The sequence below is a fragment of the Mastigoproctus giganteus genome, chromosome 5 (genome assembly GCF_048544385.1).
Source record: "Mastigoproctus giganteus isolate SK-2022 chromosome 5, ASM4854438v1, whole genome shotgun sequence".
NCBI lineage: Eukaryota > Metazoa > Arthropoda > Arachnida > Uropygi > Thelyphonidae > Mastigoproctus > Mastigoproctus giganteus.
Window position 1 is genome coordinate 64,512,560 of NC_143579.1, and position 25,822 is coordinate 64,538,381.

Sequence of the window (25,822 nt, forward strand, 5' to 3'; positions counted from 1 at the left end):
GTGTTCAAAGAGCTAAAAATATTGTCAGAACAATTGCTGTAAGTTCAGCAGAAGCGGAAAGGGGTTTTTCAAAGATGAAAATAATATGTTCAGAGAAGAGAAGTCGCCTAACTGTTTCTAATATATCAAACACAATGACTATTAGTCTAATGGGCCTACCTCTAAAGGAATGGGATCCTACTCCTACAGTGGTTAAGGATAAATCACTCAGCCAATGATGCTCGGATAAAAGCGAAGAAAATTGCAAGCGAGGACGCCAATCAAGAAGCAATATGGAAATATCTTAAATAACAGTTTTATTGTTTTTTGTCAGGTATTATTTAATATTTTTTCATTAATATTTTAAAATTATTTCTTATAACATAATCTAGTTTTGTGGACCTCTTTTATTGTTCTTATTTAAGTATTAACTGCATGAAATAATAAACTACCTTTCGGTATATAGTTTTTTTTATACTTAGAACGGTCATTAGGGCAGCGAACCGGTTGTTAAATTATTTGAATCCTACCACTGGTTAAAAGTGGTAAAATGAGTATTGCTAATATATGGACAGTAAGTTAAAATGTGTCTAATAGATAAAACCGTGTCACAGGACTTGCACATAGGAGGGTCATTAGCCCTCAGCAAATACGAATGTGTCAGACAGTGCAGTACCAAAATTTCTGTCAGCCCCAGGCGAAATATTCGTAAAATTGAAAAATTTCATAAATTGAAAAATAAAGGAAACACCCAAAAAATTAGTCAAATCATTATCATTTATTTAAACTTTAAAGACTAGTACATTATGTCTATAAACTTAAAAGATTTTACATCATTACCTTACGATATTTACTAGATATAAATTTGTATATAACGTCTAATGTTCTCGCATCTTTTAGCACATCTTGTTCTATTGATATAATGACCAATGCATTAATTCTTTCTTGGCCAATTGTTGCTCGTGAATATGTTTTAATCATTTTGTGTCTTAAACTCCTCTCTCTAGATGCAACCGTAATTGCCAATGATAATAATTCCGAAGAGAAATGACAATGTTGGGATATAATTGAACTAAGTTTTTTTCTTGAATAAATGTCAATAATTCTAAGCAACCAATTTTTTTCCTTTTAAAATCTGCTGCAAAGACTGAATTTCTTCAAGTAAACTCACACTTTTTTCTGTAAACTCGCACTTCTGGTAATGCTGACAGTACTTCCAACTCAGTTGCAATGTCTATAGCTTTATTCACACACAATTTAAATCCTGATATTCTCAATTCATTTAGTTGACTAAGGGCACCTTCTATCAATATAATTGCAGTGTTCATATCAATTGTACTACTTTACATGGCTTTATTACTTTACTCATTACTTTATTTTATAATACTCAATATTTCATACCAAACAACTACACTTATATTAAATTTAAAAGAAGTAATTTCTGTTAACAAACCTTGTATTTCAGACTGCAGTTTTGCATCTCTTCCTTTGGCCTGTTCTTTGATTTCATTTAAGGCAGTTGTAATATTCCGTAACTGATATCGTACTGCTTCAACAGCTTTTATTTTTTCTTCCATCTTGTTTCTGGTAGAGATTTCACAGTAATTTTTACATGCCTTTTTAAAATATCTCACCTGTTTGGTGAAGCAGTGCAAATCGTGTATAATCTTTGTAATGTTCCAAAAAATAATTCTGATGTTGTTGAAGCATGTGCTGTATCAGACACAACTAAATTTAAATTATGTGCGACACGCAGAACATAAAAAGCTCTTGTATTTTATTGTAAAATTCTTGCTTGTACTCTGTTTGTTCCAAAAAATTTCCGATATTTAGTTCAAATAATTTTAATTTTTTTCTTTCAGTGCCAATTTTATGAAGCTAAAAATTTAATTAACTCATTACTCATTCCAAAATCATTCTCCAGTATTTTATTTATTTTTTTGAGATGTATATTTTCCCTTCATTTTCCAGATTTTATCCCAGACCACCTTAGCGCTGGCAGACTGGGTAATAGATGACATAAAATGGATCCATGATTCCTTCTGACTCTGACGGTTAGTGTAGCATGCTTTCGCTCGTGTGCATTTAAAGGATATAAGGTTGGCCGTGGTGAGATATCAGAGGAATATTGTACATGTAGCTGCATGGACGATATTTTCTGTAATGTACCTTACTGCATCACTGATAGGTTCCTGACTGACTGCAGTGATTTCAAAATTTTCCTGATGTTGAAAGGCATTCCAGTCAGCCTGATCAAACTTCCACCGTGGTAACCTAAAAGCAGACATGGTCTCCCACTGTGTAAGCAGGTTATCACAGAGAAGTCATCACTTCCAAATGGGTTCTCCTCCACTTCCCAAGTGAGAGAAGAGGAAGGGAGCAGATAGAGAGATCAATGGCAGAAAACATATGGTAGGCATTTGGAAGAAAGTGTTTGTTCCAAAATTTAGAAGGGAGAATTCATTGTCATTTAGCATATGCTCTATGACTCGTCCTCTTCCATTGATGCTAGCACTAACCCACAGGGTAGTATGTCCATTAAAATCCCCGAGAATCAAGGTCTTTCTGGGAGATGTCAGTCCCAGGTAGCAAATAAACAGCACAGACAGTTAATAAAATTCCCAATGTAAGGCAAATTGCAACAGCCTCTATGCTAGTTGTAAGTAGCAAGGGCTGAACTGGGTTCTGGTAGCCCACAAGGATAGCTACTCCTCCACGAGCAAGATCATCCGCAATTCTATCCTTACGAAAAATTGGGACGTTATGCATGGCAGGGTCATCATTTGCCTTTAAGTCTCCTGCAAACAAAAGCAGACTGGCTCATGTTTCTGCAGGAGGGCCTTGACATCATCCATATTTTTCTCGAATCCACGACAATTCCATTGTAGGAATTTAGCCATTATTTTGGCAGGTCCATCAGACGGCTTCCAAGGTGCTGAGGGCATACTTTTGTCAGTCTTGAATTTATCTTTTTTGGGGAAGTATGGATGCTGTCCCATGTCCATTTCTTCCTCTGCAAAGAGTTCCAACACTGATTCGTCTGGTACCTCCTTATTCTCTACAACCATTGTTTCAAGTATTATAGGTGGTGCTGTTGTTGTTGGTATATAGCTTAACAACACAAGGGCTACTGAGGCCAAATTGTGTCTGTTCCTGTTTATTTACAGGCAACATATAGTTATAGATGTTAAATTATATGCTCCTGTACAGGTCAATATATTTTCCTGCACAGAAACCTGAGCATATGAAGGTCCTGCTATTTATTGGTTGGATGCATTTTCTAGACTCTGAGTAGGAGATATCAAACTCTGTTTTTAGTTTTTTGGATTTCTTTTTCATCCCTCCACTGCTGGCATGCTCTCGAGTAGCCAGGTTGCTCTCCTTGGCAATTTACACAGATTGGTTTGGGAGCTGAACATCCCTTACTCTCGTGGTCTTTCACACTGGAAACTCAAGCAATTTGCTTGACATTTCAAAGGCTTTTGATCGTGTTTTGCATAAAGGTCTACTAAATAAGCTACCATTTATGGTTTGCCAACAGTTTTTTATAATTGGGAATCCAGTTTTCTCTGAATGCTCTCTGCAGTTGATGATAGACAGATCTCTGTCTTCTAACTTTCCCACTAATACTTGAGTTCTATGAGGTTCCATTCTTTCTCCCACTCTTTTCCTCTTGTACAGGGTGTCTCAAAAATACACGGCATAACTTCAGGAATGAGTTCCTCATATGTGGACAATAAAAATATTTTATATCAACATAGTTCCGAAAATGCTTGGTTTCCGAGTTTTGAAGGTCTGTCTATGACACTTAACTGTTCACATCACCTTACAGTAATTGTTCAAAATTTCCACCTTCTGCCTGAATACAGGCATCACATCGACGTCTCATGGACTCGCGAAGACGAGCCAAATTGGTGACAAGGCCTGTACCCGTTGCAGATGGTAAGGATACAGTTGGTTCTCGCAACACTCTCCAAACAGTCAAACGTTGAACAGCCAGTTGCATTGCTATTTTGCTTGTGCTGATTCCAGGAGTGGCATGCACAACATCCAAAATCTCCTCCTCTACTTCAGGAGTCATAGATCTTGGTCGTCCTCTGTCAGCAGCATGAGGTGTAAAGGCCCTGTGTTCACAAAGGCGGCGATAAATACCTTCAAATGTTTTCCTGTCTGGACATCGTCGTTCTGGGAACCTTTTGGGGTACAAATGATGAGCCTCCAGAGTATTGCCATCTGCCAAACTGTACATAAAGTGCATATCTGCTTGTTCCTGATTTGGGTACATGGTCAGAATGGAAAACCACCAGATTCTGTCAGTACCTTGTGATGAAGGAAATCACCTGCGGGAGATAAGACATTCCGGTTAATAACTCGGGAATCAAGCATTTCCAGAACTATGCTGATATAAAATATTTTTATTGTCTACATATGAGGAACTCATTCCTGAAGTTATGCTGCGTATTTTTGAGACACCCTGTATATTAATGACCTTCTTCCATTGATTTGTTGTTGAAAGTACATTGCACTCCACCTTCCAGTTTGAGAAACCTTGCCCTGCACAAACAACTTCTTAAATATCCACCACCTATTCCTTAAATGCTGATCTCCAGTGGGGCAAAGATAACTTAGTTGATTTTAATCTTTCTAACACTCAGTCCTGTCTTATATCTTGCAAAAAGGTTTCTTCTGCTCCTATTCTTACCTTCAGTGACAATCTGATATCTAGGAAAGATTGTGTATCTCTATTAGGGATTACTCTGACTTCTAATCTCTCTTGGCATAAGCACATTACAAATATTGCTTCATATGCATCTAAAAAAAATGGGTTTTCTCTTTCGACCTCTTTGTTACTTTTCTTCTAAACAGCTGTTCAACTCTATACAAATTGCAAATCTGCCCTATCATGGAATATTGTTCTAACATCTGGGGCGGTGCCCCCAAAACCTCTTTCAGGCTTCTAGATTCCATTCAAAACAGGGCAGTTAGGTTAATGAATGACTCAGCTCTCTGTCTCATAGATGTTTTTGCTGCATGCCTTTTCTATAGATACTTTCATGGGCACTTTTCTTCTGAATTAACTTCTACAATTCCTGCTCTCTCTTCCAAAGCAATCCAAACACATGCTGCGACCAGTCAACATCCTTTTACTGTCCAACTTCAACCTCACAGAGCCAAATTTTCTTCCTGATTTATTTATTCAACTTCTGTTTTCTGGAATAATCTTCCTTCATAAGTATTTCCTGAAAATTACAATGCACAGAAATTCAAGTCTAATGTTAGCAACTATCTGCTTCCATCTTCTCAACCTTCAGCCCACAAGCGGTACTAAGTACTACAGGTTCTGATACCTCTCGGTTTTTTAGGTTTTCATAAAAAAAATAATAAATAAATAATAATAATAAAAAAAATAACTTACTCATCCCAATTGAAATATACTTTTGAAATTGAAAAAGACACTACTATCAATTTTTTGAATTTAACTATTATAAAACAAGGCACTTTTTTAGGCACCCATATTTACTCTAGAGCCTACTCATTCTGGACAATTTTTGCATTAACCTTCCCATCACCCCTAGAAAATAAGAGTGTCCTTTTTATGCAGGTCCCTAAGGCAAAAAAGAGTACTGCACTTCTACTGTTAATCTGGATCAAGAACTTTATCTGTGTTCATTTTTCAGCTTGAGGGTCTAGCCCCTCTGCATCATAAATGAAATAATAACATGCATCATACACTTATCTTCTCCACTCAATAACTCATTAGGAAATGTCAACAAAATCATATCTTTACCTTATCACAGTTCTCTAGATAGCAAAATTAAAGACATATTTAAGCCTACAGATGTAAAATTACCTTTTCAATTTTACTAATGATATTGAGGAACACGGAACCCATACTATGGGTTCCATGTTCCTCAATATCAAAATATCCTCTTATAAAATCAGTGATTTAAATAATATAGTATATTTAATCAGCTGCCAAGAAAGGTTTTCAGTCAAATACATTGGGTCAACTTCCATCAGGTAAGGACACTCCAATATATCAAACACAAATGCTTACTTTCACAAATACAGCATACATACCAGAAACAGAGTAACAGAACTTATCACACATACACATAATAATATACATAAATTACAATTATATAATACCAAAATTATAATTAAATTAAATAATGACAGTAAAAATTGCACAATGGAAGAACTTGCTATAACAAGTTTAATTAGAATATTTGCACACACCAAAATCCAAACCCCTGGTTGATTTTACTAATGTCTGGTGTGTCAAGAAAGTTGAGTTCTCTACTAGCCAATCAAAACGAGCTTTTTATTCATAGATAATTGCTTTTAATAATTAAAATTATCATATACATGCACACATTGCATAATACGACAGATGACAATGTGTTCTCTTGAAAAGATTAGTTCTTGCCATTGTGTTTACTTCACTGTATTAAATTTATGTTTTGACATACTCAATGAAGTGCACTTCAAAGTGGTCAGAATTAAGTGATCTTTAACTTATTAGTCTTCCTTCTTTTAATTTAATCATTTCCACACGAAATTTATATATGCAGAATAGAAAGGTGAATTGTTTTTAGAGATGTTTCTAAATTAACATTTAGAAGCTTAGAGCTACAATTTTTCACATTAAGCTTAATCTATATAAGAAAAGAACACAAGTACTTTACTGACCATGAATCTGTTCAACTGTTCTCGTGCAGTTTCAGGTAACCCTCCAACAGGTTTTGAAGTGACAAGCTGGCCATCTGTATCACTTAACCATAACAGCAAATCCTGAATTTCTTGATGGAATGCTTGTGCCTGAAAAATAAAAATTTAATATACAGCTTGTGTGAATCAATGTTTAAGTATCTGATTTACTATTTTTACATTCTACTGTGAACTATTTTAAAGGCTAAACTTTCTCAAAAAGAGGAGCTGTCAGCTATTATCTAACCTCATTACATTATTAATTCGTGCCTGCTTAGATCAGGTAAGATGAAGTTGTGATAATTACCATATACCTTGGATACATGTCCATAAAAAAGTTTTTAATAAGTAACGAGCTCTTAGCATTAGCATTAGTTGAGGCATAGGATGCAAGAAAGCAAGCTTATAACAGCATCAGTCGAAAAAAAAAAAAAACACTTCCCATTTCACCCATCTGGCCACTTCAAATATTTGGTTAGTTCAGTCTTAAATTTATTTAAGCTATCAACTTCCACGACAAGAGATGGAAGTCTGTTCCAGCAATCAACTACCCAATGGCTAAAGGCAAACTTCTGCACATCTATTCTACAACTGTCTTTCCTCAATTTGAATCTATGCCCCCTCAGATTCTTAGTTTGAGCAAGCAGAAGTATCCTTTCAGCATTGAGCCTGCTCAAACCATTCAAGGCCTTATACACCTCAATCATTATTTTTATTATTATTATTTTTAGCTGTATGGTGCAAGGAAGCCTAAAGCTTATGCTGCACCAGCCAAAAAAAAATTCAAGTTACCCTGAGAGAGAGAGAGAGCGAGAGCGAGAGAGAGAGAGAGTGTGTGTGTGTGTGTGTGTGTGTGTGTGTGTGTGTGTGTGTGTGTGTGTGTGTGTGTGTGTGTGTGTGTGTGTGTGTCAGAAGTAGAAGGAGAATCACCAGGAAAGAGAAGAATGATGATATCCAGCTCAGGACCCTGGGTGTGCAGTAGCGTACTGTCTTTAGTGTCATTAACAACCCTGCCATTTTATGTATCATCTACTAACTTGGACTTTAGGCCTCATATACCTTCATCAATATCATTGATATATACACAAAACAACAATGGGTCCAGCACTGAACCTTGGGGGACTCCGCTAATAACATTAGTCCATAGAGCAGTGTCCATTTATTACCACTCTATGCTGTCTCTCACTCAACCATCCCATTATCCATTGCAATAACTTGCCCTTAATGCCATACTGCTCCAATTTGTACAGCAGTCTTCCATGTGCAATACTACCAAAAGTTTTCCTGAAATCCAAGTATATGATATCAAAATTATTTTTATCATCCAGTTCCTTTGTGACCACATTGTAGTATACAATCAAATTGGTCAGACAAGACTTCCATTAACAAACCCATCTGTGTCTGAACTATTGCTGCTGTCTTCTCCAGGTGATCCTGTATCATCTCTTTAACCAGTGACTCCATTATTTTCCCCGGAACAGAAGTTAAACTAACAGGTCTATAATTATTTGTGTCACCCTTTTGTGAATTGGGATATATTTGCACATCTCCAGTCCATGGGGACTCCCCCTGAATCTAAGGATGCTCTCATAATTATGGCCAAGGGTTTGCTTACTTCCTTTGCTGCCTCCATTATAACTGGATACATTTCATCTGCCCCCAGGTGCCATTTTTATGTTTAACTTCAACAATTTCTCCTCCACTTTGATCTCAGTTATCACAAAATCACTTAGCTCCCTATTAGATTCTGATAAAACTTCTGGTATTCCCCTCCTTGAATAACTCCTCATGTTCGAATGTAGATGCAGAATACTCATTCAGTTTAGCTACTTGAGCAGGATCATTAATCGCCGAACTATATATGTTAAGTGGACCAATCTGATCCAACCCCTTCCTTCTAGAGTTTACATAAGTAAAGAACTGATTGCTGTTTTTATTTGCATCCTTTTGCCAAATATTTCACGTAATCTGCCTTCGCCTGTCTAACCTCCTTTGTGACTTGATTAGAGACTAGCTTATATTTGTCGTAGGCTTCTGTGTCACCTGATAATTTATATCTTTCCACGCATTTTTTTCTCTGCCACAAATCTCATTAATTCATTCGATATCCATTTAGGCCTGAACCTCGAACAGTGTTTCTTATTTGGTATGAAAAGCCTAGTAGCCTCCAAGATTAAGTCCCTGAATGCTTCCCATTTAGAATTCACCATTGGTAACATCATCAGTTGATCCTACTCCATAGAATTTAAAAATTGTCTGTGCCCTCTGTAGTTACCTTTACAAAAAGAAAAACCCTTCCCTTTACCCATGATCGTAGTTACATCTTTAAGTAAATCCCACATCAGTACACTGTGATCACTGACACCTAGTGGTTCCTTTATCTGCAGTTTCCTAATGCATGCATCATTGCTGCTGATAATCAGATCAAGGGTATTCACCATTAGAAAACAATCCTCAAGTAAATCCACAAAAGTCTTGCTGCTAGCATGCAAGTGATTAATCCACAAGTTCCAGTCAATATCTGGAAAGTTAAAATCCCCCATTACAAGACATTCTTATTTACTGGCTCATTCTATTTCTCTGCACAACTGTTGATTGTACTCATCAGTGTCATTAGGCTTATAACATACTCCTCCTCTCATTTCCCTTTCCCAGTGTTTATATCGCAACAAACCGACTCAAAATTGCACTGCAAGATCGCTTGGCCTCAAGATATATTAAGTAGTAATATACAAAAAAACTCTTATCTAAATTAAAAATAATCAACATAACTAGAACTATAAGACTACATATAAAATAACAATTATGTAAATAAAATGGCAAACACATCGCTTTTTTCGGAGCCTGTAATTCACAGCTGTAATTTTTAAGGAGAGTCAGCGCCCTCTATTAGCCAGGTGAATGCAGATTACGAGTAATCTTTGGCAAAGGATGCAAAGAAAAATAGCAAAGAGTTCTTTACTTATGTAAACTCTAGAAGGAAAGGGATGAATCAGATTGGTCCACTTAACACAGATGGTTTTGACTACTGATGATGACGCTCAGGTAGCTGATAAACTGAATGAGTATTCTGCATCTACATTCAAACATGAGGAGTTATTCAAGGAAGGGAATGCCAGAAGTTTATCAAAATCTAACAGGGAGCTAAATGATTTTTGTGATAACCGAGAGCAAAGTGGAGGGAAATTGTTGAAGTTAAACATAAAAAAGGCACCTGGGGCAGATGAAATCTATCGGGTTATGATGAAGGAGGCAGCAAAGGAAGTAAGCAAACTCTTAGCCACAATTATGAGAGCTTCCTTGGACTCAGAGGAGGTCCCCATGGACGGGAGATGTGAAAATTTATCCCCAATTCACAAAGGGAGATAAAAAGGTGTCAAGTAACTATAGACCTGTTAGTTTAACTTGCGTTCCAGGGAAAATAATGGAGTCACTGGTTAAAAAAGCATTGCAGGATCATCTAGACAAGGCTGCAGTAATAGCTAAGACACAGCATGGGTTTGTTAAAGGGAGGTCTTGTCTGACCAATTTGATTGGATAATATGTTGTGGTCACAAAGGAACTGGATGCAAAAAATAATTTTGATATCATATACTTGGATTTCAGGAAAGCTTTTCATACTACTGCACATTTGCTGTACAAATTGGAGCAGTATGGCATTAAGGGAAAGTTGCTACAATGGATAAAGGAATGGTTGAGTGGGAGACGACAGTGAGGGGTAATAAACGGACACTGCTTTTCGTGGACTAATGTTATTAGTGGAGTTCCCCAGAGTTCGGTGCTGTGCCCATTGTTGTTTTGTGTATTTATCAATGATATAGATGAAGGTATATCAGGCTTAATGTCCAGGTTAGTAGATGATATAAAGAATGGCAGAGTTGTTAACGACAGTAAAGACAGTATGCTACTCCAACTGGATCTAGATAAGTTGGGAAAATGGGCTGAAAAGTAGCAACTGAAGTTTAACATTGATAAATGCAAAGTACTGCATATGGGTAGCAGTAACCCAAGACATATGAACCAACTGTGTAGTACTACACTCAGGGAAGTAGAGAGTAAAAAACACCTAGGGTAATTGTGCAGTCAGATATGAAGTTTGCTGAGCAGTGCAGACGGGCGGCCAGAACAGGTAATGGAGTCTTGTCAATGATATATAGGAATTTTGCTAGCAGGGACAAGGAGGTGATTATCCCATCATACAATGTAATGGTCAGGCCACACCTTGAGTACTGTGTACAGGTCAGGAGGCCTCATTTTAGGAAGGATGTAGAGTTTCTAGAACGAGTACAAAGAAGAGCAACAAAATTGGTGAGGGGAACAAAGGGGTGCTCTTACCGAGAAGGCTGAAGTTCTGCAAATTGCAGCACCTGGAGACTAGGCACATGCGAGTAAGTCTTGAACGGGTTGAGCAAGTTCAATGCTAATGGGATTAAGAACCAGAGGAGGCATAGATTTAAATTGAGGAAAGACAATTGTAGAATAGATGTGCAAAGATTTGCCTTTAGCCCGCGGGTAGTTGATTGTTTGAACAGACTTGGAAGTTGATAACTTAAATAAATTTAAGGCTGAGCTGGACAGGCATTTGGAGTGAATGGATGGGTGAAATGGGAGGTGTTTTTTTTTTTTGGTTGATGCTGCATGAGCTTGCTTTCTTGCATCGTATGCCTCAAATAATGCTATCTTGTTTCTCTAAGGCAAATTCTCTGATATTCACTCTGACTCTCTCTCTCTATTAGGAATGCATTTAAAAGTGGTACAACAGTACATTTGCTGTGATTTTGTTTACTCTTATTTACATTTGTAACCACCGTAAATAAGAGTTACATTACCTTTTAGACATTATGAATGCTCAGAGAAATAAATAAATTTAGTTGTTAGTGCAAACTGCTGAACTACTGAATACAAAACTTTTTAAAATCTGAACTCTTTTTTTCCATCTTCGCTTATATTCCAGAAAATTTTAAACTCCACTTTAACATCAATCCCTGATGACGCTGGATTTTAAAGAATTTACTGAACTGAGATTTGGTTGCTCACAAAGATAGCTACTCCTCCATGAGCAGGCCCATTAGCAATTCTATCCTTATGAAAAATTGGGATGTTATGCATGATGGGGTCATCATTTAAGTAAGTCTCCTGCAAACAAAAGCAGACTGGCTCATGTTTCTGCAGGAGGGCCTTGATGTCATCAGTATTTTGCAGGAATCCATGACAATTCCATTGTAGGAATTTCGGCATTATTTTGGCTTGGTGGGCCCATCAGGCAGCTTTCGAGGTGCTGAGGGTTTACTTTTGTCCGTTTTGGATTTATCTTTTTTGGGGAAGTATGGACGCTGTCCCATGTCCATTTCTTCCTCCGAAAGAGTTCCAAGGCTGATTCATCCAGTATCTCCTTATTCTCTACATCCATTATTTCTAGTATTACGGGATGGTCTTACGATCTTTTTGGCTTTTCTTTAGCGCATGGTTTTGGTTGCGGTGGAGCACTAGGAGGTACGGATATAAGAGTGGCAGCTGGCTGTGTTTTTGGGTGGGCTTTTGTGAACTCAATAAACAGCATGTAATCAGAGTGAGTGACTCTCTTGGTGGTATAGTCATCTCAGTTTGCGTACCAATAGTGCACTTCGCAGAACCCTTCTGAGCCTATGAAGACTTCCCGCTATTTATTGGTTGGATGCATTTTCTAACATCTGGGTAGGAGATCTTCAGCTCTGTTTTTAGTTTTTCGATTTCTTTTTTGTCTTTCCATTGCTGGCATGTTCTCGAGTAGGCAGGGTGCTCTGTGCTCTGCTTGGCAATTTACACAGATCAGTTTGGAAGCTGAACATTCCTTGCTCTCATGGTCTTTCGAACCACATTGAGCACAAGCAGGGTTACCATAACAAGCTGTTTGTGAATGGTAGTATTTTTGACATTAAAAACACCTTAGTGGGTTTAGAATGTAAATCCTCAGTGGGCAGTTTAAGTATCCTGTCTTGTGGAACATGGAGGCTGCGGGATGTTGAATATTAGGATGTGAACTCGGGTAGGGATGAGATTCCCATCCTTTTGCATTGATATTCTCTTGACAGCTGTCACTCCTTGGTCTTTCAGTTCAGAGCAGATCTCTTCTTCTGATACATGAAGAAGGTCCCACTATGATATGACTCCTCATGAAGATTGATTGATTGATTGATTTATGAGTTCTTGGCACAAGAGCTACTGTGGCTAAAATGCGCCTTGAAGCATTTATATGGCAGTTCTCTTTGTGCTTGTGTTTGCTGGAAAGACTTTAGAAGGATAAATAAGTGTGTACAGCTTAATACCGGGATAACATTTGATTTCATATTTGGTTATAGAAGTTTATTTCTTTGAGGAACTGAAAAACATCTGTTATATTTTTCCTGTCTTCCAATATAGTTTTGAGAGTGAGGGAGTGATCCTTGGTTATTAGATCTTTAAAGTAATTTCGGCGCTCTGCTACAAATATTGGATAAGTAATTAGTTAGTTAGTTAGTTATTTTGGTTTTTAGGAGCATTAGCAACTAAGGCCATATTGCTCCGGGATATGCGGTGGTCATTCCCTGACCTTGCCGCATCCTCCGTATTTGGTGGTGATGGGCTCGAACCCCGGTCTAATCAAGCGTGTGCTATGCACTGTTGCTGCTGCTCCTTCCCACCTGGTTACGGAGGCGCCATAAGTAATTAGTACAAGATCCACTGTTTGTTGTGTATGGCAGGTAGGACATAGAGGGGGGGTTCCTCTCCTCGCAAGAGATAACAGTGGCTGAAATGAGTGTGTCCTATTCTTAATGTCTGTCTTGTTGTATGCTGGATTTCCATGGTTGGAGCAGATTTTTAATTGAATGCAGTTTGTTATTGGTTAAGACTTTTCATTGCTGTTGCCAGTGATGTAACCCACTGTGATGAATAACTTGTTTGTAATTGAAGAAAGGGATATATTCTGATACAGAAATGATGCTGTTGGCTTCTTTAGTAGCTGTCTGCTTGTTCATTACCATATATTCTGACATGACTTGGGATCCATCAAAATCTAATATTATGACATTGTTCTAGGAGTTTTGATACGTGCATTGAATTTGTTGTTGTAGTCGATGTTTTTTGGAATTGATATTTTGTATTGCCATTATGGAGCTAAGGGAATCAGTGAAAATAATGCTATCTCTGGAACTTGTATGTTTGATTTGGTTTAGCGCTAACATAATGGCTTGCAGTTCTGCAGTATAAATGCTCCAGTGTTTTGGGAGTTTTTGGGCTGATGTGGTGTATGAAAAGTAGACTGCTGCTGCCACATGAGATTCAGTTTTTGATCCATTTGTATATAAAATGCAATGATCTGAAAATTGTGACTTGTAAGCAGCATGCAGCTGTTGATAATTTATATGAGGAAGTGTTTGCTTGCTCCAAAAGTGGAACAAAAAGTCGCACGTAGGCAGTTTGATTATCCATGGTGGTTGTGCAGACTGCTTCTTCAGTGGAGTGATATTATCCAGGTTAAGATCTCTGCTGAGGAGAAGGATTTTTAATCTCATGTTCGCATTTATTGATTTGTTGTGTTGATGGTACTGTTGCTCCCATTCTGATGTAAAAAGAATTTTCTGTAGGGGGTGTCCTGGTAGGGATTTTATTTTAGCTGCATAAAAAAGTAATTGATTGTCTTCTGATTTGTAAAGGAGGTTCTTAGGCCTCAGCATAGAGGCTCTGCACAGGTGAAGTTCGGAAAACCCCAAGGGCTATCCGGAGAGCAAAGTGATGTACTGGATCAAGCCATCTCAGGGCACTAGGTCTTGCTGAGTCATAGACTGGGGCACCATAGTCTAACTTAGACTGGATGAGTAATTGATATAATCGTAGTAGAACTGTTCTATTTGCTCCCCATGATATAGCGGATAGCACCTTTAAGATGTTCATTTTCTTCAGACATTGAAATCTTATATGTCTAATATGCTCCAAAAATGTTAATTTCTTGTCAAAGACAAGTCCCAAGAAATGGACACTATTTTTGACCAGAATGATCTGTCCTTTCAGCCTGAGTTCTGGATCAGGATGGATATTCCTTTTCCTGCAAAAGTGAATACATACACGGTCTCTTGCACAGAAATTCTGTATCCATTTGTTTCTGTCCATTTTATAACTTTGTTTATGGCTATTTGTAATTGCCATTCTATTGTCCTCATATGTTGTGCTTGATAAGAAATGCTACAATCATTAGCATAAACAGTTGTGAAGATGTTGTTTGGTATTTGTTCTATTATTGTTGAAGTGGACTGAAAAAAGTGTGGCACTTAGTACGGATACCTGAGGAACTCCTTCTTCCTGGACAAATGTTGGGGAAAGGGTATTGTTAATTCGCACTTGGAAAGTTCTATTCTTAAGAAAATTGCCTATGTATAAGGGTAGGTTTCCTCTAAGGCCAAGTTGATGTAACCTTTTAAGAATACCATAGCACCATGTGGTGTCGTATACTTTCTCGATATCAAAATTAACCATGACTTGATGTTTTCTGAGAAAAGCATTTCTTACCTGGTTTTCCAATTGTACAAGTACATCTAATGTAGAGCGATTTTTCCGAAAACCACATTGTGTTGGATTGAGAAGATTATTATTTTCTAGGTACTAAGTTAATCTATTATTGACCATTTTCTCAAGGATCTTGCCTAAGCAGCTAGTCAAAGCTATAGGGCGATAATTCTGTGGATCTGATAGGTCTTTTCCCTGTTTCGGGAAAGCTAGTATTATTGCATGATGCCATTTGTCTGGAAAAGTATTTTCAAGATATATCTTGTTGAATAAATCTAACAGGGCTAATTGAGATTGTTCATCTAATTGTTGTATCATTGCATAATGTATTTCATCGGAGTCAACTGCACTGTTTCATCTGTAGCAGAGTTTGTTTTAGTTCTGCTACTGTGAGTGGCAAGTTGTATTGTTCACTATTTTTGGTGGAAAAGTTTAGATTTGTTTTTTCGGCCTCATTCTTGTGAGTTTTGAAAGTAGTCGGGTATGCAAAATTAGCGATGTATTGACAAAATTTTCATCAAGCACATTGACAATATTTAAGGGATTTGTAACCAACTGCCCTTTCCAATTCAGTAATGGGATGGAGTTTTTTTGGGAACTGTTTGTCCTCTTTCTAATCTTCTTCCAGATAAGTGTAGCTGATGTGGAACTGGTTACAGTGGATGTGAATTTCATCCATGTTGCTTTTTTTGCTGATTTTGTGTACTTTCCTGACCTTAGCTCTGGCCCTCTTGAATTGGATTAGATTATCTGTTGTTGGATTTTTGCGAAAGAGGCAGGCTCTATTCATTTGTTTTTTAGCTTCCAGACACTCACTGTTCCACTATGATTTTGGATACATTCTAATGTTATCATGAGTTTTGGGTATTGTCTTTTTGGCTGCTTGGAGAACGATATTTGTGACATAAGCCACTGCTGCTTGTATTGATTCTTGTTTAATAATATTGCAATCTAATTTCGTTAGTATCCTGAAAGTTTCCCAGTCCCCATCATATATTTTCCATTTGGGATGTCTGCTTGGCTTGGCATGGAGCTTTCTTTACGATTTTCAAGAATATGGGGTAGTGTTCACTGCCCAATGGATGTCCATTGAATCGTTAGATGCAGTTTGAAGGAACAGATTGATAAGTCTATTGCAGAGCTGCTTTTTGATGGCAGGTGGAAATATCTATGTGTACCATCATTCAGAATCATGAGGTCGTTCTCAACTATTATTTTCTTGATTTGTTTACCCTTCTGGTCTATTTTGGGATCGCCCCATAGTGTGGGATGCCCATTTAGGTCACCTAAAATGAAGAACGGAGAGGATAGTTGGGCAATCAGTGCTTCAAAATCTTTCAAATAGAATTCTTGACTAGGAGGTAGATATATTGAGGTTACAGTAATATCGAAGTCTATTGCTAGACGGACTGCAACTGCTTCTAAGGGGGTGTTCAATGGTATTTCTTGAGATGGCACATGTCTATTGACTAATATTGCAACTTCTCGTCGCTTTGATCCATCCGATATATGGTCCTTTCTGAATATGGTATAGTTTTTAATGGTACTGTTGTCCTGTAATTTCAAATAAGTTTCTCGTAGGCAGATGCTTAAAGGATGATACTGAATAACGAGGTCTATAATATCATTAACGTTTGCACAGAAACCTTGACAGTTCCACTGGATAATTGTGTCTGTCATTTTGGTTTAGATGATTCCTCGTATTGGTTCCTTGGGAATGTTTTTGCTTTGTCTGCCTTGGTTTTGTTTTTCTTTGGAAAATAAGGTCTTCTGTATCCATTTCTTCTTCTGCAAAAATTTCAAATTTCAATACCTTTCTGGTATTTCCTGCCTCAATATCCATTTGTTCTGTAATCTTTGTTTCTGTATTACTTTTCTTTTCTTTATTTACTTTTCTTCTTTCATTTTCTGCACTATCCAGGGGGAAAGATAGAGGTGTATTAACCATTTTTTCTTGTTGTATTTGTGGTGGAGAAGGTTTGTAAAATTCACGTGCCCATTCTGAAATTGATTCTCTTAGGGGAATTGAGACATCTGTTTGTGTTCCACAGAATTTTGAATTAGGAAGTCTCATTTCCGGGCTCTTTTTGGTTGTGGTGACTTGAGCATAAGAAAGTTTGTTTTCTAGATTTATTGTAATTGCTTTTTTCGCTTCCTGATATGTAACTCCATTTTCTGCTTTGTACTTTTGTATTCTTTTTTCTTTCTTCCAGATTTCACACTCTCTTGAGTATGCTGTATGTTCCCCTTTACAGTTTGTACATTTATGATTTCCAGCTGTGTAAGTAGAGGTGAAATATTCTTGGGATCCACAGTTTGCACATGTTTTTCCTCTACATACAGTCTGTGCACGTCCAAACTTCTGTCAGTTGAAACAGCGGAGAGGATTCAGGATGTACGGTCTAATATTGCAATGGAGATATCCTGCTTTTACTGATGTGGGCGGTTTCAGTGTGTTGAAAGTGAGTATCAGGTTTCTGGTGGGAGTGACGATCCCTTCTTTTTTAATTGTAATTCTTTTGACATTAATTACTCCTTGTTCCTAGAGTTTGATTTTAATTTCATCTTCAGGTATGTTTAGGAGGTCCCATTCCATTATTACACCTTTTGACGTATTTAAGGTATTGTTAGGGGATACCGTTACTGGTATTCCTGCGAAGGTTGTCATTTGCAACAGTCTTTTGGAATGTATAGAGTGTGCTGTTTCTACTAAAATATCACCTGATTTTAATTTCTTAACATTTTTTGTTGGACAGGCATAACTCTCAAGATTCTTTTGTATGAGAAAGGGCGACAATTGGCCTACCGATTTCTCATTATTTGAATGTTATTTTCTGACATACTAAAAACTGACTTAAACACCTTAAATGCTGGGGCATTTAAGGTGTTTATGTCAGTTTTCATTCTCTTTGTGGAGAATGAGTCATTTCTGTCACTTTTCTAGTCATTTACAATAAATTACAATAAAGCAATTACAAAAAATTACAATAAAGCAATTACAATAAATCTAGAAAACAAACTTTCTTATGCTCCAAGAGAAATAGATCCTTCATGTCTTGGATCAGTTACATTTGGATCCATCGACCCAGTGGGTTTCTGGGTATTGGAGTCAGTTCACTCCATTTCTCCCTGGAAGGGAGAGCTTTTCCCCTCCAGGTTACCGGCCCTGCCACCCTGTGACCAAGCACTAGGAGGTTAGTAATTAAGATATATACAAGAAAAGAAAAGGAAAAGAGAAGGTTGCTTTCATTCTTAATCTAGTAAAGTTTCTTTCTTTACTATAGATTATTTAATTGTGTGTTAATAAATACTTTAAATAAGGAAACGATTTATACTTCAAGAAAGAGTGCTAATTCAGAGCAAATTCACTTGATCACAGAATTGCTTGGCACCTGAGGCCCCCTCGTGAAGAAATCAGTTTGTGGTGGGGGGGGTTACGGTGATAGGCATTCCCCCTATGTATGTAGATTTCATGATTTTTTCCGCTTATTTTGTGCTAGAAGCTTCGACCAAAAGGTTGCCAGAACGCAGCCATTTTACGGATTTTGGTGATCCTACCAACCCTTCTAATCCTTTCTGGATAAAGAAGGGTGACATCTTCCTGATTGACTGCTCCCTGGTGGAATGGAGAATGAGAAAAAGCGGTGTCACAGATGGTGTTTTATCCTCAGTTCTGGCTCTTTTAACAGAATTGCTGCCATTCTCATCTGGTCAATTAGGTAGGGGCCTTGTTGGGGCCCCAGAAGAAGTAGGATTTATATTACTCATATGAGTAAGATAAAAATTTCCGATTCCCTAAGTACCTCACCCACCACAGAGCTCTACAAGAGGATGTCAAGTTTGCTTAGGAGCACCATACCCACGTTTCCAATAAGTCTTGATCCTGTCCGAGGGCCAAAAGGAGGGAGACATTGGAATGCAGTTGACCCTAGCAGTAAGAACCACCAGTCAATTGATCCCAGTAGCGCTGGTCTGGGACCTCCCTCCTGTCTTGTTGAAGCAGGGGCTGAAGTGGTGTATTTATTTCCAGTGGTAATCTGAAAAGTCAGAATCATCACTGGGAGGTCCCCTCACCACATACAGGTGCTCATGTTCAGGGGGGCCCAAAATAGGTGCAAAACACAGAGCAGAAATGTATTGTGTTTCCATTCCATGTTTGAACCGGTACCTTGAAATTAGTTTATTTTTATTTTTTTTTGGTAGTAGTTGTTGGCGCATCGGCTTCTGTGGCCATAATGCACCTCCCAAGGTTTTTGCAGTACTTTTATCCAAGCCCGAGGCGGGATTCGAACCCACGACCTTTGGGTTGCTAGGTAGGCACTTTACCCACCCGGCGAGCCAGGTCGGCTTAGTTTATTAATTTAGGCTTTAATGGCACATCACCTAGTATAAGGATTGGATTTGGATTTGGTAGTTGTTGGCGCATCGGCTTCTGTGGCCATATTGCACCTCCCAAGGTTTTTGTAGTACTTTGATCCAAGCCCGAGGCGGGAATCGAACCCGCGACCTTTGGGTTGCCGGGCAGGTACTTTACCCACTCGGCTAGCCCGGTCGGCCTAGTATAAGGCCATAGTGTGATGTTGAAAACAGGAAGTATATATAATGAAATTATTCTCATAAACATCCACCATCTTACAATATGAAATTTTGACAGAAGCTATATAAACAGTAGTTATCCCAGAATTTCGAATGGGTTAAGATACAGTGATATATGTTAATTTCTAACAAGAAGACACAGACACACCTAACAGATGTCTATGTCAACAAAAAATTGCTTAAATTTTTTGTGACAGGGTTTTCCTCAAAATTTTATCGTTAAGCAAATGTAGATATAGAAAAAAATTTAATAGTGAATTGTAAATAAATATATTCATATCTATTTAACATTATATTATAATATATATATATATATATATATATATCTTTATTTATACTTTATTTCTTATTTTATGTTAATTGCTACTATAATGAATTAACCTATTAATTCATAAGTTGGTGCTATTGATATGTGGCATTAATGCTATTGCAATAGTTAACAATTAAACTTTATATGCACATTAATTTACTTAGGGCAGGTTCTCTGGGAACTGTTATAACAAGGTAAAAACTGCTGCTTCTACCATGGTTTCTGAATTAGAACCAACTGTGCATATACTTGACAGTTTCCAGCATATGCTGGAAACTGTCAAGTATATGCACAGATGGCTATGTCAACACAGCACAGTTGAACAATGTGAGATCTCACATTGTCAGGAGGCAGCATTCATCTACCCACATGCAGTTGTGGTTGTTTGTGATGAATGTGATCCAGGGAAGCATGCAGTACAGTTAGTAAGGTTCTGTAACAGTTGTTTGATGTGGCAAAACATGCTGGTAAACCATTCCTTGAATGTCAAAAAAAGAGATGACCATAACCTTCCCTACTGAAGCCACAACTTTTGCTTTTTTTGATGTTGCCAATGATGTAGACTTCCAAACAGTTTTCTGCCTTACTCTCTCGGTTGATATGATGAAGCCATGTCTCATCTGCCATTATCACCTTGTGCAGGACCTCACCATCTCCAGTAACCATCTGTTGCAACTCCTGAGAAACCGTCATGCAAATTTGCTGTTATCCAGGTGAAAGTAGTCTTGGAACCCAGTGTGCACAAACACGTCACATGCAAATGGCCAGAGTAAAAAAAATATGTGGAGGTCCTATGCAAATGGCCAGAGTAAAAAAATATGTGGAGGTCCTATGCAAATGGCCATGGAGAATACTGTGAGTGCTTTCTACTGACATACTCAACATCTCTACCATTTGCCTTACTGTTGTACGGTGATCTCTCACGATTATGGTTTCATAATTGTGAAACCATAATCGTGAGAGACCACCGATTTAGAAGCAACATTTATGGTTTGTGTGATGATGGCAGTGGTTGGAACTCCAGGACTGCTGATTTTTGTGATTGAATCATGTCCATCTTTAAAAATTCAAAACCACCTGTGAACTGTGCTATATTGAAGTGTAGATTCCCATAAGCCTCATTTAACATTTCATATGCTACAGCTGATGTTTTCTTGATACGGAAACAAAGTTTGGGAGGAACGTTCTGTTCCTTGTGTGTGCTGGATCAGGTCTACAAAATAAAAAGCAATTACAGGTACCAAATTTCATAATCACATATTATTTTATTTATTTTATTTTTTTTTGTAAAATGTTGCCAATATGCTGTTGTGGTGTGTGGACGGTTGCAAAATCATGATTCATTTAAAAACGTAAAAAATATAGAGGGTGTAACATTGAATGCTTTTGCTGTATTTTTTTAAAACTGATTTTTTCTCTTCTTTTAAATCCTCTACTTTTCACTTTGGATTTAATTGGTTAATCACTCACTGCAAATGCTTCCATAACTGTATTTACAATTTGGGACTACATGATGCCATTCATAATATTCTAAAAAAAATTTTTTTTTTTATGAACAAGTAAATTTAGACATAGGTGCACTTTGAAAATAATTAGTTGTTCTGAATTTTTCACCAGAACTACTTCATTCAAAGAACTAACAATAAGGGAAGCCAGTCAGGATCTAGAAATATTTTTGTTATAGCAATCTAATATAATGTGCTTCGGCGAGAGCACATTAAAGTAATTTATCGGAGTGCTTGCGTTCTATTGTTTCAACTAGCAAGTCACCTGATTTTAGTCAGCGAACCATTTTCGGTGAGCCAGCAGCATTCTCTAAACATTTCTGGATCAGAAAAGAAGAGAGCTTGCTGACTGGCTGGTCAGTCAATGAATGGATTATAAGGAAGTGAGGCCAGATATTCTGTCTGTATCCTTTTGTCTTTTAGCATAGGAAGGGTTGTAATCTTCTTGCTCTCTGGAATGCAATGGGATATTCATACCGCAAGAGTCAGTGTTGGTATGATCCATATTGCTCCTTTCAGCCCTTGGCAGATTGACTTTTCTGCCAAGGTTTCTGGCCCTACCATGGGGAGGCAGGAGCAGTGCCTGGTACGACCAAGCAGAAAGTAGTGAGTGTTAGTAATAAACTAGAAAAATAAAGAAAGGTGGTTTTCCTTTCTTGCTTTGTACAGGAAGTTTTGTAACAAGAGCTGATTAAATAAATAGATTTATTAACGACAAGAACTTAAGAGAACTATAATTCACTTTTGGAAAATTGCAGTGATAGCACAGAGAAATCGCTCGGTCACAATTGCTTGGCAGAGGGGGCCCTGATTCAATGATTCATAATAGATATGTCAAAAAAATTTCAAATTTAAAATAATGAACACAGTTTATAAGAATAAGCAGAGGACAGGTGAATATTAATGAAAGGAAACACAATAAACAAAAATAATTTTTAAGGAAAGGTAATTTTTAAGCTATACAAATAAAATTACAATGAAACAAAGTCTAACAAGAATTACCTCTTGAAGTGCTTCTTCTAATTCTCTTTGTCGTTCAATGGCCTTATCTTGCAATTTCTGCCAACTGCTATTGAGGTTATTTAGTTTGCTATGTGTGATGTTTGCATCTTCACTACCTCGATTAGTTTCAACTAACTGCCGTCCTGCACGATTTATGGTGTCTATACTTATCTGGTGGGCCTGAATGTCATTTGTTATTACCTGAAATTTAAAAAAAAAATACTTTTTTTTACATAGGTTTATTTTAATATGTCAGTTTATTCTCTGATACACCTAGTAAGTATATAAAAAATGAACTAAACACAACAGTAAATGCTCTTATAGCTCAGGATTCCTCTTTGAAATTCATATGATTTGATGAACTTGAAATGTTGAATATTAAGACCAAACATGTAGCTTTTGTAAAACTGTTTCCAGCTGGTCTGAAGTCTGTATGAGAACTAGGTTGATATTTAAAAGTGAAGGGTCTTTGGGAACCCATGATGCTCCAGTATTTAATTTGCATGCAATTTTTCTAACAAATTGTATGTGAGTTTGCATCCAAGGTTGCAAAACGTCAACTACTACATGAACAAGAAGAACATCAGAAGAGTTTTCTTAGAACCATTCAATGGCCAAAGTTTCATATAATTCCAAGACTGGTCTTTTAACATCATGAGATGCGAGTTGCTAAAGCTGTTCTCTGCATTGTTAAATTGAATGCCGTTAGCTCAAAGAGAAACTGTTGTTTGAATATTAGTTGTTCATGATAATTAGTAATAAGTGACTGAAACAGAAGTCTCATTAAATATAAAAATTCATTTACACACAAGTCATTCACTTTTCAGAATAATATTTTTGAATAATAAGTTTACAAACAAGGTGTGTCTCACTTTCACTTGCTCACTGAGATAATTTACGCTACAAAAAATCATGGAGGGTGGCATTAACACTATCAAAAGAGACACAAACGATATACATCACTTTAAAGCAGTGATGGACAATCAAATGGTCAATTCTGAAGCAATTTTTAGTCATCTCTTTACATATTTATTTGCAAATATTTTATTAAAAATATGTTCTGTAATAAATACACTAAAACCTTGTTAATTTGAGTTTTGATATTTCAAAATTTGGTGCAATTTGAATTTTTCTTACATTTTGCTAAATTTAATTTTAAAAAAAATCAAAGGCAACCAATAATTTTTTTCAAAAAGAAGGGAACCAAACGTTTGGAATTGCCAGGATAGTCAGATGTATCATCCACCAGACTGTGTGTTCATCTTTGCTTCCTAAGTTTGTGCAAACTTGTGGCTTTGCTAACATGTTTACATCAGTTCATTACATCAGTGCATTTGCTTTGTTTAACTGAGAGTTCATTACATCAGTGTATTTGCTTTGTTTAACTATTAAATCTAAATATCAGATCCACTTAACTGATAATCATCTGGAAGACTGCCTGAATTTGAACCTGATTATTTGAAAATAGCACGTGATTTGCAACTGAGATTTTCCCAAAAATTTTGATAAATATATAATTGAAAAATTTTCTCAATTATACTTTTCCCTTCATCATTAATTTGAAAGTTAATTTTATTAAAATATAAATTTTTAAGCAAAACAAAAAAAAAAGTATTTTTTTTTATGGTTGGCCATCATCATTTTAAAGTTATGTTCAACTAGAACAGAATGTCAGCATGCATTTGTATTAATGTGATTATTGGCATGTAACTCTGTTGGTAGTTGCAAAATTTGTTTTATTTATTTATAAATGTATAGAACTGTCAATTCTATTTAAATTAAGTAAACTACTACTTAATTTAAATCTTGTATTATATTTGACTATAAAATGTTCAACATTTTTAAGAAGAGAGATATTTGAATTTTTTCACAAGTATATCCGTTACAGTTAGCATGGCTGTAGCCAGAGTTATTATTGTTGGAATTGGTGGGGGGGGGGGGTTAATGCCATGTGTGCTAGTATGACCAAGTTGTGTCTGTTGAAATGATAATCAGCATAAAGAACAAAGTAGGTATAGAAATGAGCATATAAGTTTATCACTTTCAGGTAAGTAGATAAAACTAAAACTGGCATCATTCCAATAACACAACTTATTTGCAAAGGTTTGTGTAAGTTAAGTAGTGATCAGAAAAATGTGATTCTGGCTGAATGGTAATGCGCACATTCAATAAGAACAAAAATAGCATTTTTGGAAGACCTCCTCTAGCAGTTAAAAGGGACGCTAAATGTGTGGCCAATTTGAATGCTTGCAAGTACAGCCTTTTCATCTTGTTTAATCAGAAGCTGGGTATTTTTTTTTATGGTTGTACAGCTCTACAGCTGTAGATTCTGTTTCATTTGAAGAAGCTTGTAATATGTCTGAGTATACCATATTTGAGCCCAGAAGACAATACACATCTATTGCATGACCGGCTTGTAATCAGTATAAGGAACTGGGATGGAATAAAAGCCAATGGGATATCTTACTGCTTAATCTGCACATTAGTTTCACAGCATCCCACTGTGCCTGAGTATCTAGCAAAACTTGATGGTGAGCTTATATTCACTGAAATAAAGTAACCAGGATCTGATTTATGTCAAAAGTGGATGGACAGTCTGCAATTTATTTTGTAATACCATCACTACACTTAGAGTTTGTTTATATTATTACCTGTGAACTTAAAATATTATTAAGATGAATCAAAGTTATTGATAGAGTTCAGCAAGGATAAGAGTAATGCCAATGATAACGTGCCTTAAATCTACTTCTAGAGGAATCTGCAGTGTAGTACATCAGCAATTAAAGCTAACAAGCAGGGGACAGTCCCAGGTAGGGGCTATAGCCCCCTTTAATCAAATGTACTGACACTTCACCTCAGACCAATGACTCCATGCTTATTTCATGTCTACAGGTGGTATAACTTTTAATCTTGGAAGATACCTTTAAAAATGTTAATAAGGTTCTTGAAAGCATAAGCCTGTTGGGTCACATACTTGCACTGATGAGATTGTAAAATTCTTCAGTTATGATGTGATAAGCCTTACAATTCTAAATGGAGAAAGCATTCATTATTTTTTTTTTATGGGTGGGAGTTGGAGCAAATGTTTTTTGAGGTAGACAGCTGATCTATTTTTGTTGGATCTTTCTTAAAAAAGAAGGAAGGGGCAAAGTTTATAGCACTGTTTGAAACCACATCATTTCGATTGATAATATTATTA

At 36.8% G+C, this 25,822-nt stretch overlaps 1 protein-coding gene across 7 annotated transcripts in view; it reads right to left on the reverse strand.

Moving 5' to 3' along the window:
- The window catches only part of LOC150085455 (uncharacterized), a 1,845,429-nt gene that overhangs the window by 505,569 nt on the left and 1,314,038 nt on the right, over positions 1–25,822 (reverse strand). For all 7 annotated transcript variants that reach the window (XM_090374043.1, XM_090374041.1, XM_090374042.1 and 4 more), the window contains 2 exons: positions 22,624–22,824; positions 6,673–6,801 (listed from right to left, as the gene is read on the reverse strand). In XM_090374043.1, the coding sequence (XP_090230169.1) occupies positions 6,673–6,801; positions 22,624–22,824 (330 nt within the window). The remainder of the gene's footprint in view (positions 1–6,672; positions 6,802–22,623; positions 22,825–25,822) is intronic.